Source organism: Lissotriton vulgaris, chromosome 7 (genome assembly GCF_964263255.1).
Source record: "Lissotriton vulgaris chromosome 7, aLisVul1.2, whole genome shotgun sequence".
Taxonomy (NCBI): Eukaryota; Metazoa; Chordata; class Amphibia; order Caudata; family Salamandridae; genus Lissotriton; species Lissotriton vulgaris.
In genome coordinates, this window is record NC_141695.1 from 155,635,559 (window position 1) to 155,656,203 (window position 20,645).

Sequence of the window (20,645 nt, forward strand, 5' to 3'; positions counted from 1 at the left end):
TTCAATGCCCTTGTAACAAAATGTATGTGGGCCAGACAACGCAGAAGGTTAAAACAAGGATCTGCCAGCATAAGAGCCGCATTCAATGCCAAACCCCTAATGCCCCACTTGTGGAACATTTCACCAATGCCAAGCATAAGGAGGATGAGCTACGATGGACCATCTTGAAAGTATTAAAACTGCCACCCCGAGGAGGAAACATGTCCCAACTTCTGAATAAAGAGGAACTAAAATGTATAATACTTTTGGACACAATACAGAATGGCCTAAATCGAACAGAGGATTGGGCTGGACTCCTGTAACTCCTCTGCAGATCGCTTCCTTGGACTCTTCTGGAAACGTCTTTGAACCAATGTGTGATGGCTCGTTATTTGCTTTAACTGTCCATTCAATTCTTGCCCAAGCTTGGAGGTTTTAGTACTATACAGTTATCTATTGTATAATTTCTAAAAGCTGTAAAAACAATTGTGAACTGTATGATATTGTTTATTTTAATCACGCATTCACGGGCTTGTGCACGACGATTAATGCATGGGGACTAAACTGACTCCATTCCAAGATGGCCGCGATAGCTACACGCAGCCTCCCCCTCGCTCACTTAAAATCCACCGGGTCGCTGACCATGCCGAAATCACTTCCGGATTCACGTGTTGTCGGAACAGTGCCATCGAGCTTGCCGACTGATCACTGCTCGATCCATGAGCATGAATGATAAAACTGCCGAACAGAGGTAAGCCCTTAAGCCCTCGGGATTTCAATCGATCCCCCTCATAATTTTATCTGATACAATTCCATATCTTTTCCAGCGTGTGGAGCATTTCGAGCCCACGCCCCCATTTGGAATAACTTTCATCTACCGAGTCGAGTGACTTACAGCCATTAGCCTGAGGTCTTGACATTCTGTCCTTGAGGTAATTTTTGCACTCATTTTGGAATCACTCATGCTGCATGACACATGGATATAAATTAACCCATTCCTCCGTACTTGTAGGAATCATCCTCGTTTTGACCAGCGCCAATTCACCACCACCCCTGACTCTCGCCATATAACAGAACTTGACAGGTTTGTTCCCCCGTCTGTCACTCGCGGCGCCGTGGTAGTTCACACCAGCCTTTATTCACATTCAGTCACCAGACTACCTTGTAACTCGATATAGGCACTGCAATTGTTGGGTTGCCCGACGCCGATCTCCAAACGATCTGCATGATCACATACCACCTTATAAATTCGCTATATATAAGATACACCTGATTTTCCCACAGAGTTCAAGCACTTGGCATAATCGCCACTAGTAGTATAGCACACCAGCATGATATCGCCGATATACACTTTTGGCCGAAATCTTCCAAACCACGGCACTTATTATTACACGTACCGCTCTTGCACCTGTCCAGAAATTGGGACGGTTTAATATGGAATTACAGCGTGAACAGGTGTGTACAATCAACTTGTGGTCATTATGACATGTTACAATAGAAGAACATGTGGAATTCTGTGTAAATTGACTGACATATGTGTCGTTTTTAAATAAGAATTTTTCCTTTCTTGTTTTTTCTCATTTTCTACTCTGAACAGGCGCTTGAATAGCAAAAACAGGCAACTTAACGCAAAGTTCTTATGATGATCCCAGTTCACTAGGAGCCAGGGATCGAAACGCCGTCGACACTTTTAGCAATTCTGTAATTTTTGCCATTGTGTCTATTCTATTACAGTAATTGTTTGTCCAAACTTGCTTAAAATTGATGTAAATGCAAGGGACAGTTGGCTCCCACATCTTTCTTGCCTGATACTCTTTGTCTTTTTCTATTTTTTCTATCCCCTACCTTTGAACCCCCCTTTTTTGATTGATCTCTGGATAGGTGCAGGCTTGTACCCTATCAGATAGTGAAATTGACCCCCTTGGTGGTCTGGCTTACCATTGTATATATTTGAATAAAGCTTTTCAGGCCCGGCTGGGTACTGAAATTGTTTGATATAGTACTGATTCTAGTCTATATTTCATTGTATTGCTCATGCTGTTTATCCTAAGGACCGTTGTTTTCTTAAAAAGATAGTTTGCCCATGGTCCCTAGGTACTTTTTGGGTTCCCTTGTTATTACTAAAAAGACATGAGACAGAAGTCATCATAACGAGGGAGGAGAAAGGATTGGACTCTAAAACTCCTGTGAATAAGAAAGTAACATGACTCTCTAAGAAATGTGCTGATACAACAACAAGTTCTCCACCGAAACAGGACTTAGGTGAGAGTGCTTCTAGACTGCGCAGCAAAAGTCACAACAGCGCATCAGATGCTTCAGAGATTTTCTGGATGCAAATCCAATTGATTATTTTATGCAAATCGAAATTCCATATGAATTCTAAAATCCTCCTGTTGTAATTTGACAGCGATCAGGCTTAGCATTTAGCTGAGGCCATCTTGTTTTCGGCAGCCAACTTGTCTGCCATGTGCTCACCATGTGCTCTGTCCTTCCCTGCTGTTGTTTACTCTTGTACTCTGCTTATGAACAGACTATATTTAGGTTCTGTTACTCTGCACATGCGCAGAAGACACTGCAACTGTTCACATATGTCTTAGTCTGTAAATGTCAGGGTATTTTTACCGTAATTAGCAAACTGCTAAGCTCCGCCCTACTGTTGACTGTGCACTTCTGTATGACCTTTTATGTATGTAAACCTTCTCGATCTGTACTTGTGCCTCCTTCTTCTGAGACCCTGTGTGGGTATAAAAGGACCATGTTCCTGTTCAGTGTGCTACTTCATACACTACCGAAGGGTGTTGTGTGAATGTAGTTCCACCTCATGAGGTTTAATAAATATTTTGTTTTATATTCCAGTTTCCATGCCAACTTCTATTCTATTAGTCTGAGGACTTGTGCAGAGAAGGGTGAACCCCTAGCACTGGTAGGCCTAGCTGAGGCTCACCACGACAAATTGGCACCTAACCAGTGGGGCTCATCGGCGACTCGGATGCCCAAAGGAGTGGTCGAAATGAAGGATTGGAATCTGGCTGCGGACGATCGCTGCCCGAGGAGACCCGCGTCTTGGCAACCACAGCATTTTTTCGCTCTTTCTGATCTGACCCTCCAGGTGGTGCCGGTCCTCGACTGAGATCCCTTCTGTTGATTCGCCGTGCAGTGACCATTTGGTCGATTGTAGAACTTAGCAGTTGGAATCTGTTTATTTGAGATTGGTAAGGTCTTTTGATGCGATGCTTTGTTTGGTTTGGTATTTGTATTGGCCAATTTTGGGATTTTGAGATTTGGGTATATATAAATTGCAATTTATATAGGCAGGTAATGAGGAGAATTTTCTCTACTTTGTATAAGATTTGAACGGCACAACGTGATTTAATTGCTACTTTGTGTATAATACTGCATATATTGCACTATTTTTGGCATGCCTGTTTCTAGCACACTTCGTAGAATGTGTTGCTTTTGTTGTGGTACCAATATGAGACTCAGTGAGACACAACCGGCCCCCCCGGAGGGGTCGCCTAATAGAGATATGTATATTAAATATGGTATTTCTTCTATAATATACCGCACGTTATGGAATGAATATACTAGTAAGGATCCTGAGTTGCGTTGGCCTATGCATGGGTCATTTGATATATGAAAGATTCAGTATGTGGAACAATGTATGTTTAGGCGAAAGACTAGGCAACATAGGTTTGACTGTGTATGAATGTGGGAAGAAGAAGTGAGTGAACGAATGAAGCGAGAGCAAGCCTTGATCGAAAAAGAACAACGAAAAAGTATTCATACGAAAGCGTTAAAATTAAATAATAAAGAAAGGAAAGAAATAAAGGAGAGCGAGGATAGGGAGCGCCATTTGCAGGTAACTGGCCAATACGCTGTTGGCCGACCCCTTCGTCCTATCCTTAATAATCCGCAAGATGATTCCCTTTTGCTAGACCGTTCTCCGCCTCCGTATACTCTTCCTTCTGCTCCTTATGAATCAGATGAGGACTCTTCTACAGAGCAGGAGAAGGCAAGGGAAACTCACTCTATGTTGACCGCTGAACGTGCGGCTGACCTTAGACCCTCTGCTCGCAAAGCCGTTCGTGGTATTGCTTCTGCTTCTGAACTTATAGACAACATGCAAAACTGGCAGGAAAGGGAGCAACAATATTTTACCGAGGTATTCGCTGCAGAGATCATTGAGCGGTTTAGGAAACATTCTGGAGAGTTGCAACCTGATGATATAGCAGACGATTGTAAGCAAATGCGTGATGGTCTTTTTGGCTTCTCTCAGCTGCCTGACTCAATCAGACGTTTGGTTAAATCGCGTGCTGAGGCAGTCCGTTTGCGAGAAGAGAAAAAGGCAGCTGACGCAGCTGCACAAACATCTCAGACCAGCGGGATGCAAGCTTCTACTTCTGAAACAGATAAAGATGTAGTAGTTCATAAGAGACCTATGCGGGAAGCCGCACCTTTGTATGTTCCTCCCAGAGGTACGGGAACAGATGATGATAAGAATTACACTGATAGGGTTATTATATTTATAATTGGGTTAACACTCCTTGGAATAGAGCGGATGTAATGGTTCTTAAAACTGCATTGACCGATCCGCGGAAAAATCCAGCCGCTTTTTATGAGGAAGTTGAGGGTGCCATTAACTCTTGTACCATGACTGCCTGATATCGATATGTTTCTCGGAATTGATGTTACCCCCATATATGTGGAGAACAGTTCGTAAAGTTGATGATCGTGCGTCTTTTGGGGGCAGATGGAAAGATTTAGAACAAATGGACGTAGAAAGGGAACCCGCACAGAAACCTTGTCAGCTAATTTTAGATCTTCCAGCAGCTATATTAGTTAAGTTAAAGATGATTATTCCCGCTAAAAAGATAGACTGGACTGTATTAGCATCCTGTAAGCAAAAGACAGATGAATCGGTTTCTGACTTCTTTACACTTTTTGAGGAAGCATTCCACAATTTTAGTGGCCAGTCATTGACAGACGACACGGGCCGGCATCTGTTTGTCGATCAATATGTTGCCAACCTGTTGCCAGGAATAGCTAGTTGCCTAAAGGCCAGTGAGAGTTCATGGACTACCTCTTCTCCGGTTTCTCTTTTGACTATGGCTCAGTATTAAAAAACTGCAGGAATTAGAAGCGAAGGGTAATGAAGATAAGAAGACTAAGGAGATAAAAACTAAGGTTATGTTAGCTCAGGCTTATGGTCCGCCTTTTAGAGGTGGTGACAGGGGTGGACGTGTGTCTTATGGTCCGTCTTTTCCTCCTTATGCTCGTCCAACTTTGTCTTCTGACCAGTGTGCATACTGTATGAAATTTGGACATTGGGCTGCCGATTGTCCGGTATTGCGTGCTCAGCAGTATCCACGTGGACGGGGACAAATGAGAAATTGTTCAGGATATTCAGGGCCCAGAGGAAGCACGGACAATTGTGCTAGGCTTGATACTAATACGCCTGGACAGAATGGTTTTAAACATTCGATAGATGGAACCAATATCAAATGTCTGACTATTTGTCGTCTGATTTGAAGGATTCTGCTTATGCATATGACTGCCTAGGATGGGGTAAGGAATCAGTTGGAGTTCCAGTAGATCAGAAGGGTCCCTATGTTACAGCACATGTTTTGGGTTCTACTGATTAGTTTCTGGTTGATCCAGAAAGCTACTCGTAGCGCCTTATTTAAACAATTGGTTCCAAGGGCACCCCTGTCTGGCTTAACCATTACATCGATAGGGTTTGATAGAACACCTTCCCTTAGCCCACTCTCACAACCACTTGCATTTCATGTTGACAAATTTACTGCTCCATGTCCATTTTTGTATTTCAGGGCTACGATGCGATGTTCTCCAGAAGGTGTTCGAGTTATTTTGAATGACAACTACCCCGTGATTGAGAGATCTTGTCTTGTTAAAGAGGACATTGCATTAGCTTCACTCCCTAGTACTTTGTGGGCTAATTCAGACACCGATGTAGGGCAGATGATTATTCCACCAGTACATATTAGTGTCAAGGAGGGCGCTTCATTGCCACACTTGCCTCAATACAAAATTTCTCAAGAAGGCGAAGAAGCACTTGTACGGATTGTCCATGATTTAATTGAAGTAGGGGTTGTGAAAGAAGTTCCTTATAATATTTGCAACAATCGTATTCTTCCCATTTTGAAAAAAGACACTGACACTAGGATTTACAGATTCCTTATTGATTTGCGAGAAGTTAATAAGATTGTAGTACTTCAATACCCCGTGGTTTCTGGCATAACAACACTTCTCTCCTTAGGTACTCCGACAGCAACTCCATTCACTGTGATTGACCAACAAGAATGCTTTCTTTTTGATCCATATTCATCCTGATAGCCAATATTTGTTCGGCTTCACTTTGAACAATCGATTGTACAGATTTTATAGAATTCCTCAAGGGTATACTGAGAGTCCTAGTATTTACAGTCAAGCATTGAAAAGACAACTTGATTCTTTCACTTTGCCTGAAGGAGTGGCTCTCATACAATACGTCGATGACATCTTGTTGGCAGCCGATACGCCTGAACAGTGTGAAAAATGTACTTTGTCTTTGCTTTCCTTTCTTGCTTCACACCACCACAAAGTGTCACGGAAGAAATTGCAATATTGTAGACCGAAGGTTACCTACTTGGGTCACCCTCTGTCTAAGGAGGGGCGTGCACTTACACCAGATCGCATTCAAGCAATTTTAGACACACCAGTGCCTTCTACTCAGAAAGATGTCCGTGCATACATTGGTCTTACTTCTTTTTGTAGGCAATGGATATTAGGTTTTTCACACATTGTTAAACCCTTGTTGGCGCTTTTGACCAAAGACACTTTAATGCCCCTTCCATCGACGACTGATTGCCAGAATGCTTTTCGTCAGTTACGGCAAGCACTTTGCTCTGCACCAGTGTTAGGTTCTCCAGATTACACAAAGGCTTTTACACTCTATGTACACAAGAAAGATGGGTGTGCATTGTCAGTCCCAGTACAGACACACAGTGACAAGCAGCGTCCCTGTGCATATTTTTCAGCTGTTCTTGATCCTGTTGCTCGTGCATTGCCTGGGTGCTTCCGTTCAGTTGCAGCAGCAGCTGTTTCCATACTTTGAAGTGAAGGGATAATTTTGTCACATAAATTGTTGGTGCTAGTACCCCATGCTGTCGATGCCCTTTTGAACCAGACTAAGACACGACACTTGACTAGTGCTCGTTTGATAGGATACGAATTGACACTGTTGGCCTCTCACATTACTCTAAAGAGATGTGCGACTTTGAACCCAGCTACTTTGTTACCATATCCAGCGACTCAGACTCAGTCACAGGAGTCTCATGATTGTATATTCCTTACTGAGGAACAGACAAAGGGTCACGTCGATTTGCAAGATACGCCCCTTTCAGATGTAGATGGGGAACCATGGGTTGATAGGTCTTGTTTGAAGTTACCAGATGGCACGACCTCAGCCGCATAGGCAATGACGACACTTCAGACAATAGTGGAGACAGCTCGTATACCACAGAAGTCAGCTCAAGCAGCTGAGCTAATAGCTTTGACTCGAGCGTGTGAACTTAGCACTGACTTGTGTGTGAAGATCTACACAGATAGCCGCTATGCTTTTGAAGTGGCCCATGATTTTGGCCTACTTTGGAAGGAAAGAGGTTTTCTTACATCCCACGGGATGCAGATGATGCATGGAGAACTAGTGTATAATCTTTTGACTGCACTGACATATCTGAGGAAAATAGCTATTGTTAAGTGTAGCGCACGCAAGAAAGTGACTGACAAGACAGGACAAGGCAACGCCTTTGCAGATCGCACAGCCCATGAGACTGCGATGCAGCGAAGCAGTACATCAATGTACGTAGTGAAGTCACAAGCTGAACATTGGCATGATGCTAGACAAGAAGTGCTAGACATACATAGATCTGCTTCTGTGGAAGAACTTGAGAAATGGTCTAAAGAGGGAATGTTGGATGATGAGGGATGTTGGCGCAATAAAGAGATGGATAAATGGAAACTGCCTATAGCCTATTTACAGCCTATGGTTCAGATGGCACATGGGCCAGCACATGTTGGAGCCTCAGCAATAACGAAATTGCTTACGCAAGTTTGGAAGCATCCAGAAATTGCCTGCACAGCTAAAAGATAGTACCGTCCTGTTTGATCTGTTGGTAGTACAATCCTGGTAAAGGGACACGGACTCCTACGGGAGGGTTTTCTACACGAACCGCCCCTTTTGAAGTTTTGCAAATGGATTGTATCCAACTTGAACGTTGCAATAACTTGAAGTATGTTCTAGTGGTGGTATGTGCTTTCAGTAAATGGGTAGAGGCATACCCTACAAAGGATAATACGACTCTCACCACAGCAAAGGTGCTTTTAAAGGACTCCTTCCCTAGATTTGGCATTTGCAAACTTTTTTTTTTTTTAAACTTTATTTTGTTTTATTAGAGAGAACAGAAGAAGAAAAAAGCGACAATCCTGCACATCTTCCCACGCAGGGGGCACAAGTAGCGGCAGAGAGCAAGGGTGATGAGTTCTAGAGAGCGACCACAATTCGGCTCGGACGGGCAGTCTAATGAAGCAATAGGATAGTTCAAGTATTGGACATCGCTGAACCACAGTTCAAGAACCTCGATGGGGTGGGAAGCTCTGCGAGGTAGGAATAGCGGTACTCATACACGCCGCCTGTTGCATAGGCTTCTTGTATGCCTCATTTATCATTGAGGGTGCCGCGAAAAACGAACTAACAGAGAACATACCCCCCCACCCCTCCAACCCCTCCACATTTAGACCTGAAATAGATGGAGAGCCCGCACCGTGGACGGGCAAACTGCAGATGGCAATCCCCTTGAAAGGAAGCGGACCAATGGTCCCCAGCGGAACATAACGTTTTTGAAGTTGCCCAGGAAGATGTCCGCTACCCGTTCCATGCTCAGCAATTTCCACAACCTCGCATGCCACAGGGAAATCGCCGGGGCCTCCGTTTTTTTCCAGGGCGCTGCTAGAGTGAGTTTGGCAGCCCCGATACACAACCACAAGATCTTTTTGTCCGCTCGGGTCTGGTGCTCGAGATCTGGATCTCGAAGACCCAGCAGTACATGGGCCATTGAGTCAGCTACTGGGTATCCAAGAATCTCTTTGATATGGGAAAGGATCTCTTCCTACTATGGGCGGATGATCGGGCAGTCCCACCAGATATGGCGGAAATCCCCAAGCAAACCACAGCCCCTCCAGCATCTGTCAGAGGAGGACAGGAAGATGCGATGTAACTTGGCCGGGTACAGATACCAGTCCATGAGAGTCTTAAGATGGGCCTCCCTTAATTCCACTGAGTGATTATGCGCAGAGATATCATGCCACAGGCACGACCACTCCCCTTCAGAAATATCTCGCCTGAGGAGTTCCTCCCAATGTCCCATATATCGGGGACGAGGTGACACGGCGGAGGTAAGCAGTAGGTTATAAAGAAAGGAAATAACGCCCTTCATGGTGGTGGTCCGTAAGATGAAGGCCTCAAATGGAGAGGGAGGCCTCGTGGCCGCGTCGTTGACCACAGGCGACATGGCCCAATGGAGCAGCTGGACGTGGTGGAATCGCTCGGACGGTGGGACTCCATAGTCCCGCATACAGTTGTCAAAGATAAGCGGAGTATAGCCATGAAACAAGTGCGTGAGAGCCCTACAGCCCCCGTCCCCCCACACCTCAAAAGTGCCCTCCTGCAACGCCAGCGGAAAGGCCGGGTTAAGGTGTATTGGTGTAAAGGGGGATGGGAACGTAGTCCAGCGTTCATCACTAGGCACTGTGTCCCAGACCTTCAGGGTAGTGCCGGTGGTGGTACTGATGTATGCGTTCTTGGGCCTATCCCTCTTGGGTTTCCACGCCAAGTCCCAGATTGATCTCCCCGCTACACTTCTGTCCATATGCAGCCAATGTTTTTCCGAGAATTGTTGAGACCACTCCACCAAGACTCGTAACTGCGCGGCTTTGTAGTACAAATGCATATCGGGGAGGCCCACTCCCCCCTCCCTCCATGGCCGACGCAGAGTAGCAAAGGAGAACCGCGCACGTCCCCCCTGCCAGACGAAGCGAAGCATCTGAGTTTTGAGACGCCGGAAGAAGTCCACATCCAGCGGTATAGGGAGCGCCTGGAAGAGATATAAGAACTTGGGTAGGAGGACCATTTTGAGCGCGTGAATTCTACCCAGCCACGATATGTACTTTGGTTTCCAGCGGTCCAAGTCCGCACGAGTCTTTGCCAGCAACGGGGGGAAGTTCGCGGAGTATAATTTCCCTATCGAGGGTGTCAACCGGACCCCCAAGTACAGGATGGAGTTGGAGGCCCATGGCAGTGGCGTGAGTGGCCGCACTCGATCCACTTCTGCTGAGGAAAGTGTAAGATTGAGAACATAAGATTAATCGTAATTTACCTTGAAGCCGGCCACCTCCTCGAAGCGCAGTAACACCTTCTGGACGTGTGGGAGAACGTCATCAACAAAGAGGGTAATTTTGTGCTGCTCTCCGGTAAAGGGGAGACCCTGCATCTCCTCGTGTTCCCGCACCACTAGTGCCAATGGTTCAATACTCAGGGCGAAGAGCAGGGGGGAGAGGGGTCAGCCTGTCTGGTGCCCCGGGCGTGCGAAAAAATTGCTGATAGGTGGCCATTTATCGCTACTCTAGAGCGGGGGCTGCTGTAGTTCACTCTCACCATCTAAAGGAACTTAGCTGAGAAGCCGAAGGCGGCCAAGGTGTGAAACAGGAAGCCCCAGTCCACCCGATCAAAGGCCTTTTCCGCATCAAGGCCCACCAGGACTGCCGGTATTCGGAATCTGTTAGCCTTCTCTATCAAATGGATAACTCTCCTCGTATTATCATGGGTCTGGCGACCCTTAATGAATCCGGATTGGTCCGGATGAATGAGCGCCGGCATCAAGTCTTGGAGCCTACTTGCAATGATGGAGGAGTACAATTTGGCGTCTACATTGAGGAGTGCTATCGGGTGATATGAGGAGCATTTAGACGGGTCCTTCCCTGATTTGGGGATAATCGAAATCACGGCCTCGGCCATTGAGCCCGACGTTTCCCCGGCCTCTGCCATGTCGTTAAAAAGAGTGACCAGAAAGTCGCTCACTTCCGTCGCGGACGTCTGGTAGAAAAGAGCGGTATAGCCATCTGGCCCAGGTGCCTTTATGGGGTTTCAGAGCTTTGATGGCATCTAGTACTTCTGCTCGGGTGATTGGGGCAGCAAGTAATTCATTCCACTCCTTGAATACCTGAGGTAGGGGCAGACCGCCTAGATAATCCTGTTCCTCAGAGTCTAAGGCCTCCCCTGCATAGAGCGCGGCATAGAAGCGTCCAAAGAGATCAGCTTTGACCTCGTCCCGATGTTGCAGAGTCCCCGCCGCATCCTGGATACCCCCTATGTAGTCCTTTTCCCTCTTGTCCCGAAGCTGGCGAGCCAGGTGTCTCCCCACCTTGTTCCCCTGGGAGTAGGAGAGGTGCCGTAGTCTAAGCAGGGTAAACTCTGCTCTGTTGTTGTAATGGGCCCTAAGCTTCCCCCTAACCGCTGTCAATGGGCAAAGGGTCAATCTGGAAGGATTCAGTTTATGCGCTTGTTCAAGAGCAGCGAGTTCTCCTTCCAGCTCCTCACGCTCCTTCCGCCCCAGCTTGTTGAGGTTAGCATTGGGGTCCAAGCAGGTGCCCCTCATTGACGCCTTAAAGGCGTCCCAGGTGGTGAATACTGATGTGTCGGACACAGGATTGAGAGTAAAAAATTCCCGGATGGCCATCCGCAGCTCCTTACATGAGGGTTCATCTCAGACAAGTGAGGCCGGGAAGTACCACTTGCGCTGCCTGTCACCTTTCGCCGACCATTGTAGCCCGAGCACGAGCAGGCTATGATCAGAAACAGAGAGCGGGAATATACTGGAGACGCGGACATCTCCTCTAAGGGCTTGACTCAAGAAAATGTGGTCTAGCCGGGAATAGGAGTGGTAGACATGGGAGAAGAAGGTGTAGTCCCGAGAGTGGGGATGCAGAGAGCGCCATCCATCTACCAATCCTAAATCACCTATAAGCCGCTGTGTCTCAGTGGAGAACAGGCCAGTATCAGAGCTCTGATTATGAGACCTATCCATTTCCCTATGCCATACCAGATTAAAGTCCCCCATCAAAAACAGGACTCCCTCAACAAAGTCTTCCACTCTCCGCAGCAGGTCCTGGAGAAAGCTATTTTGGCCTGCATTTGGGGCATACACCACCACAAAGGTGCATAGTCTACCACACACCAGACCCTTGACCATCAACCAACGGCCATCCTTATCGCTGCACACACCCATAGGCTGCAAATGAAGGGTCGAACGGAAGAGAAGAGCCCCCCCTGTGTTTCGTGGAAGCAGATGATCTGTAAATAAGGGGGAAATGCTTGTGTTTGAGGCGGAGCTCATCCCTGCGCGCCAAGTGAGTCTCCTGGAGACCCACCACATCCAGCTGGTGATCATTCACATACGTCCAAACCTTTTGGCGTTTTGCGGGGAATTCAAGCCTTTCACATTCCACGTTCCAATACTAAGTGGCATTACAAAGTAGTGACCCTACCCCCGCTACCTGCATACCGTCAAGGGACCTCTCCGCCTCCCCCATTCGGAGCTGCCACAGGGCAGCCCGTGCTAGTGCACCACAGCAAGGACACTCAAAGGGGCCACATGTCAAGAGAACACATTCCAACCAACTCCCCATCAACTCTCCTCCACCATCCTCCACCCCCACAGCTCGCCATGACCCAATCCGGAGTAACTACAAAAACCACCCGCCTCCTCGTCCTCAAGTGCATCGGGAGTCCAACCCAACGGAACCATCAATACTACGCATTCAGAATGGTAAGCACATAGAGCCCCAGGGGCCAAGTCTGAACAATCAGAAGACATACATACAACATTCCACAAGCCAAAAGCTGCACCGAACCATACAACCACCACCGCCCCCCCAGTCCCAACCCTCCAAGCTCCCACAACAGCCCCCCTCGATACCCTCCCTCTCCCAAGAATTGTGAGTTCCGCTTCAGAACCAGCAGAACAGTAAGAGGCAACAAGGAGAAAAGGAAATGCAAGAAAAAACAGCGATCCTGACAGTCCCAGTGTGTGGACGTCTGTAGGTTCCCGCAGGGGGTGGGGGTCAAGGCACCATTGAGTGTGCCCCCAAGGTCCCGGTTCGAGGTGTCTTCCCAAAAGTACAAAAATACCCACAGTACCTGAAGAGGAGGCGTCCCTCCGGCGCCAACTAGTCGTCTACCTAGGGCTCAGGCCGCCCGGAGCTATCCTGCGATGGTGCCACCGTCACTGATGCCACGGAGGTAACCGCTGCGCCTCTTTCCTGCAGGCTAGTTGTAGGATCAGGCCTCCCCGGTGCAGCCTCTCGGCCCACTCTCTGCCAGGACGGGGAGCGCCGTCTCCACCTCGATGGGGAGCTTCCAGCGCCCGGGGAGGGGGCAGTGTCATCTAGGCCCAGGAGGTCCTTGGCAGCCTGCAGGGATCTGACCTGAACCAACCTGTTCTGCCATCTGAAGATAAGGCGAAAGGGATGACCCCAGGAGTAGGACACATTTTGCTCACGCAAGAAGGTGGTCACAGGGCGAAACTCACGCCTCTTCTGGAGCGTCGATGCAGCCAGGTCCTGGAACAACTGGGGATGATGGCTCCGGAATTGCAAGGAGGGGGTCTCCCGGGCCTTTCGAAGTATGCGTTCCTTCAGTTGGAAGTCATGGATGCAAACCAGAATATCCGGGGGAGGAGCCCCTCCGCGCCTTGGCAATCTGACCCTATGGACCCTGTCCATCTGGATCTCTCTTATGTCCTCCTCACCCAGGATCTGCAAGAAGAGGGCCTCCACATATCCCCTCAAGTCTCCAGCCTCCCCGTCCCAGGGCACAGCCCGGATGCGGATGTTATTCCGACGTGACCGGTTCTCCAAGTCCTTCGCATGGGCCTGGAGGTCTAAATTCTGCTCGGTGAGCCGGATCACATCCTGCTGGAGCTGGTGCACATCGCTCGCCACACCCAGGTCGTGGTCTTCCAACGTAGCCACTCGTTCTCCGATGCCATCCACATCCCTCCTCACCTCACGAAGGTCCGAAGCCAGCTGGGAGCGGAGTTCAGAGATGTCCTCCTTAATGGCAGAGAAAAGTTCCAGCATGAAAGCCTTAGTGGTGGGCACCTCATCATCCTTCCGTTTAGGTGAGATGCCGGGACCGGGGGATGCCGTCTGCTGGTTCCTCTTCGGAGGGGGGTCCTTACCTGGCTTCTCCTTACGCTGTTTGGTAGACATTGCGCCGCCGCCGATCGCCACCCTCTTGATGGCGCGTTAGAGATGATTCCTCACCGTCGATGTGGGTCTCTACAGGTCGCCCCGGGGCTCCGCCGCCGTCGCAGCATTTATAGGAGCCAGCGCCGGTGTGGCGTAGACTGTCCCAGGTGGCGTGGCCAGGTAGCGCCACTCGTGTCCAGCGTGTATGCCCAGTAGTCGGCGCCGGGTTCAAGGGGCCACCGTACGCCACGAATGTCACGTATTAGACCCCAACTTCTCACAGTCTTTCCCCACAACTGGCCCCGGAAGCCGGACGCAATCTCTCAGCGGCTCTCTTCTCCACACTGCTCACCTCAGGCGGTATAAGCAACCCGCTACTGCTCCTTCCTTTCCGGGCCGAGCGGCCCCTGTGTGCTCCCGCAGCGCCGCAGGCACGTTAAGGGCCTCTGGGCTGGGATCGGCCCGCTTGTAGTACACCTCGGAGGGCCTGTTCCACGGGTGTCAGCCGCCACCAGCTCCGGATCCAGGAAGCGCGCCGCTCGGGATGAGACCACAGGGTTGGGGGTCCCTTCAGCAACCAGCCGCTTCAAGTTCCCGGGTCCGGCTCTATCTAGCCGACGCATGCAGCTAGGGCTCAAAGCCCAGCGTCTGCCACCTGGAGGCCTCCTCTCCCAGGCCGGCGGGTCGACGCCACCCCCAGCGCCTCCACCGAGCAAGGCAGCAGCGAGGTGCAGTCCACAAATGACAACGGCCAGAGCTGGACAGGCCGCGCCACCTCCGTATCACTCCGGGAGTCCTCACACTCGGCCCCCCTTAGATGCGGGCCGCACACAGGCCTCAGGTCGGTCTATCGAGTCCCCCCGCAGTGAGGCGTCTCTTCCGCCAAAGCAGCTTACTGTCCAAGGAGGGGGAGGGGGAGTGCGGTATCACCCCCGGCCGTCTCCAGTTGGCCGCCGATCCCCGGCCTTTCCTGACAACCTCCGAGGCGGCTCCCGGCCCTACTCGGGCTATCCCGCAGCGTCCCACGGGCCGGGAGGCAACGCCGCCAGCCGATGTCGGGAGGAGGCGGCACGGCAGAGCAGCTATTCCGCCGGAGAATCCAGGGGCCACATCGCTGCAGGGCTCTCCGCCGACATCCGCTCTGCATCCAGCAGTGCTCGATTCTCGGCCACTCCTACCAGCCCAGGCCCGGGATCTCAAGGCCTCGCCACGCCGCAGGCCGCGTGGCAAGTCGCTGCAGCCACAGCGCCCTGGGGGGTCAAATTACGCCACCGGACCCTGCCCCACCGCCTCAGGACTCACAGCGGGCAGGTAGGGTGGCAAAATCGAGCTACTCAGGGGGCTAAAACAAGGCTAAGAAAGTGGCGGCGCCGGAGGGACTTTGCAACACGTCCTACTGCGCCGCCATCTTGGCCACGCCCCCCGGCATTTGCAAACTTTTGTGGAGTGATAACGGACCTCATTTTATTGGGCAAGTTGTTGAGTATGTCCTGGATTAGGGATCAAACAGAAGTTCCAAGCAGTCTTTCACCCGCTATCAGCAGGATTGGTGGAGAGGTATAACGCTACTGAAATTAGCGAAAATACTGGCTTCCACGTCTTTGAAATGGCCTGATGCGTTGCCCTTGGCATTGTTGTCTGTTAGATCAGTGCTTCATTCACGATCTGGACTTACACCTTATGAGGTGGTATTTGGGAGACCGATGAACATTTGGGGTGTTCCTAAGCCACGCCCCATTCATGATGTACCATGTGTTCTGATGAGTGACTACTTATCACAGTTGACTGACAGTTTGATTTCTATTCATCAACAGGTTCGAGAAGCTCTTCCTGGCAGGTCCACAGGTGACCTCACCACAACACTCCTGATAGGGTTTATAATTTAATTATACAAATGAAGGGAATATTCCACATACATTAGAGCAGTCTTGTGGTCATAATTGTATGATAATTATGACATCATACTAGCGGAAGAGGACTAGCCTCCAGTCTTTACTAGGGAAGCACCCTGGGGGTGGAAATGATAATGGTAACTTTTTCTCCCATAGTACCTGAAGACATCATGGACATACACACCAGTGATTAGGCTGCAAAACAGACTCTGGCCTTATGTAGAAACCAAGTGAGTGGGAGACTCAACTCCACATGTTATTCCCTTACGCAGTGAACCTCAAGCACAAGCACAATACCCTTTAAAGACAGAAGTTAAACATGTTAAAAAAGCAATCTTAGATCAGATGCACTACCAGGGCATAAAAGCACCTTTCCTTTCACCAATGATCATGCCCCTTTTACCCACTCCAAACCAGATGGCTCCTATAGGATAGTTTTAAACTATAGGAATCGAAATTGGCATAAGTGGACCTACTCAGTGCCAAATGCTCATAGCACAGTTTCAGTGACCAACCTACTGCACAAAAAATACGAAAAGATTCTCAACAGCTCCAATATAGCGTTTCAAAAGGAGTGTCTAACAGCCTTCAGTTTCGACGGGATGCAATTCTCATTCAATGCTTTCTTATTTGCATTAAGGACAGTCCTGGCTTATTCACATCACGCATCTTGGAGCTCTTACCACCAGATTCCAAGGTGTGTTTATACATTGATGATATCTATCTTACCAATGATAATTTAGATCTGCATCTATCAAGGGTGGACAGAGTTGTGACCATATTGATAAAAGTACATTTTAAATATCCATTATAAAACCAATTAAATATGTAAAAAAATTATAACAGACAAATTCATTGGGTGGAAATCTAAAAAGCTATTAAGCCTTGTGCAGTGGTTATATCATATCTAATACTATAGGTTTTAAAAAGCGATATCTGTCCTCTACTAATGTTATGTTTGGGCAACCAAACAGTACATGAGAGATATCTTGCACACCTCCATTGCAAAGATCACATAAGCCTGTAATATTTTCGGAATTATTCCATTTTTTTTTAAAGCTTTTAGTGGTGAAATCCCCAACCGCATTAGGATAATACAGTGTTACACCCTGTGTACTAATGTAAATCGTAAGTATCATTGCTGAGTCTTATATTTTATAGTGTCTGCATAGCGTGTATACTGTGATAACTGAGAACAATGCTTAACATCGAGCTCATAGCTTATTCTTTGAGTCAGGGTTTTCAAAAATCACCTTAGGATTGCAGGGGTTCAAGACTTTAAATGTGCTATCGTGCAGTGTTAAAAGCATATTGCATCGACTCATTTTTAAAAGTCTCAAGTTTTAGTAAGCCCCGTAAGGAACATTTTACACACCTTTATGGGAACCGCGCCTTTCTATTGCTCTTCAGCTATCCGCCTGCACCTTTCTTGCCTGCCTTTTATCCAACACGGTCTCTTGGTTACACATTTACTTAGACACAATGGTGAAGTTAGAAAAAGGCTTTATGAGCATGTCCTCAAATTCAAGGCAGAACATAAGAGACAGGTTGACTGTCACCATAGACCCTGTCCATCACATAAAGTTGGAAGATCGGTTTGGCTATTGGTTTGGCTATCAACAAAACATCTTAATTTACCTATATATCAGGTATAAATATGCGTTATCCTATGTGTCTCATGTTAGGCCAACAATGTATTGAGAGAAGAGTCTGATAAACATGTATTTGAGGCTATCCTTTATTCCTGTATCCATTTTGGTCAACTCTGGGGCTTTACACCCTGGAAAGGATATGAAGTCTTAGAGAGAGAGAGACAATCTTTTTTGTGCCTGGGCCTTGACTGGTTTCTCAATTTCATTAACTAAATCTAAAGAAACCAGGTTCCAGTGTAAGATCAATGGAGGACGAACTTGGGGAGAGGGGAGACAACTGTAGACTACAGTCAGGATTAGCAGGGACTATCATGCAAGCACAGTGCCTCTACCCAGGCATGCAGGTTTCAAACCTTCCTATAAGTAAGGGACAGAAGAAGTCAGGCCTGGCAAATATGGAGAATGGTGACATGAAAGTTAACCTAGCACTCACTTCCGGGTTTTGCCTGGTACTCTGGGACCTGATAGTTCAGTGACCATAAAAGGGATTAAAGAAAACCTGACTTTTGACAGTTTGTGACCCATTTGTGATACTTCAGTTTTGTTATTTTTTCCCCTTCCTGTCTTCTATTTACCAGTTTGTTCCATTTTGACCCTTTCCATTAGTTCCTGCATCCATTCTAGCTTCTGCTCCCTGCTTTTCTCCCACTGCTTCTATGCAATTCTGAATCTCTCAGATCTTCTGAGAATTCCGAATATTCCTGCTTCTTCAGCGAGCGGCCACCCTCATAGTTGCAGTCCCGTAACCTCTCCTCAGCCATTCGACTCGAGGTTTGATTGCTGAATGGGCTGGGACTTACATGGTACTTCCTCACTGAGCGAGTGATAAGCTTGGATGTCATCGGAATACATAGGAAGTACTGATGTTACACTGTTAAGGCACATATTATATGTTTTTCTCCATTGTATCTCTCTCTCTTCCACTCCTCTTTCTATAAGATAGCTGATAGTTGCTCTGACATGCCATGATCCTAGGCTGTTGTAGCCCATTCCGAACCAGTGTCTTTTCTATTGATAACCTTGGTTAAAAGATGCTGGTAATTGGGATTTTTTTGCTATATTTATTGTGAAGATTACATTATTACCATTAAACCCTGACAGATAGAAATAGCCATAGAACTACCCCTCCTCCATCCCTGATCACAGCCATTGAAGAGACTTTAAATTTCTCAAGCTACAAAATCCAAACATGATATCTTTTAGACCCTCCCATGTAAAATTATTAAAATAATTCTGACAAGCACCTACCCACGCTCAACACATACAGATGGGTGACATAAAGTACTGCTGATGTACTAGGGGGACTGTGGAGCTAATCTATGGTGCTCGGTAAGGTTACTGTGGATGACTGAAGAGGCTTTACCTAAAACTATGGTGCCAATCCCTTGATAGCAGACTGGAGAGTGACCCTGGCATTTCACAACAGCAGCGTTCTGAGTGGAGCACTGATTTCTTGAGGTACTGAGGCAGGAGTAACATTCCCGATCGTTGGGGACCGAAGAGTCTGTAAGGAAAGAAAAGGAAAAATGTTGCTTATCATCCTAAAACAACACAGTATGTTTACATCAGCGATGCTCAAACATACAAGACTCTAAGAAGGACGAAGTTGAGCAAACTTGTGGCCCTAATGTTAGAGGCCCATATAGCAAACTCTGAGATGTACACTAATTGCTACAGTGCTTGCAACCTAATTAGTCTTAGAAAGGACCTGCACCACAAAGTATCCTTCTATGAATAGGTGTAACTTACTCCTGGAAATTGAGGAGTATGTCACAGCTAGGGTGAGAACAAAATCTTTGTGAGTCAGGTCCCAGGCAGAAAAATCTAGGTCACATAAGTAACATCTATTTATACCCTGGACCAATGTGATGCTTTTACAAACAGCCCTGATACTTATGTAATTGCACCACTTTCATTATGCATCCTACACAGTGCAATCCTGAAGCAACAACTACACATGCTATCTTATCAAATCTAGTCCATATAGACAACCAAGCTAAATTACCTTAGTGTACATTTTGATAGACCCATTCTCATAAAGTGTTTCGTTACCATCTTATCGCTTATAAGCAAGAGCTCATGGTATCTGAGGGTCACTTTTATGTGGTGTCCTGAGGGATTTGTTGAAAACGTTTAGAATTTCAGGTCCATCTTAACATGTACAAAATGTTTCACTGGGCTACAAACAGTATCTGATTCAAACTTTGAACATGAGGCGTCAATTAACAACAATTTGTCTTCGTTGCATCCCCTGGCAAAAAAGCTGAATAGGAAGTCAAGGCCAGATTTACAAAGATGTGTTTTTTTTTTTTTTTTACTTTTTCAAAGCAGACCTGATGCAAAAATGTTTTGATGTTTACAAAGAAATGCAAATGGTTATCTAAGTTGCTTGCTAAAAACAAGTAACACCGTGCATTGCACTGCCTTGTATTACTTTGCATCAGGGAAGCATTCTCTGGCTGGTGCATGGGCATGCCTTGCTGTACTTTGACTTACTGACTGACTGAATTATTTTTAAAGCGCTCCTATGCCGAGGCGTCTTGGCGCTGTAGCACGAAAGAAACTACAGAGGTTGGTTAGGGCATGGAGAAGAGCCATGTTTTTAATGCCTTCCTGAAACCCACTCTGGTCTTGTCAGACCGCAGCGCGAGGGGCAAGGAGTTCCACAGTTTAGCGGCCTGATGGGAAAAGGATTTCCCACCCCATCGGGCTCTCCGTATTCTAGGTAGGCGAACCAGATCTTGGCTAGCTGATCTTAGTGTGCGCTGCGGGGTATAGCGAGGAAAGAGTATGGTGAGAACTTCTGGCCCTTTCCCAT

General features: G+C 47.5%; 1 protein-coding gene across 1 annotated transcript in view; it reads right to left on the bottom strand.

The window, feature by feature from the left end:
• Window positions 1–20,645, bottom strand: part of LOC147701041 (ly6/PLAUR domain-containing protein 3-like) — a 428,896-nt gene that overhangs the window by 146,838 nt on the left and 261,413 nt on the right. Inside the window, exon 4 of the mRNA XM_086929843.1 lies at window positions 19,191–19,331. Coding sequence (XP_086785969.1) covers window positions 19,191–19,331 — 141 coding nt within the window. The remainder of the gene's footprint in view (window positions 1–19,190; window positions 19,332–20,645) is intronic.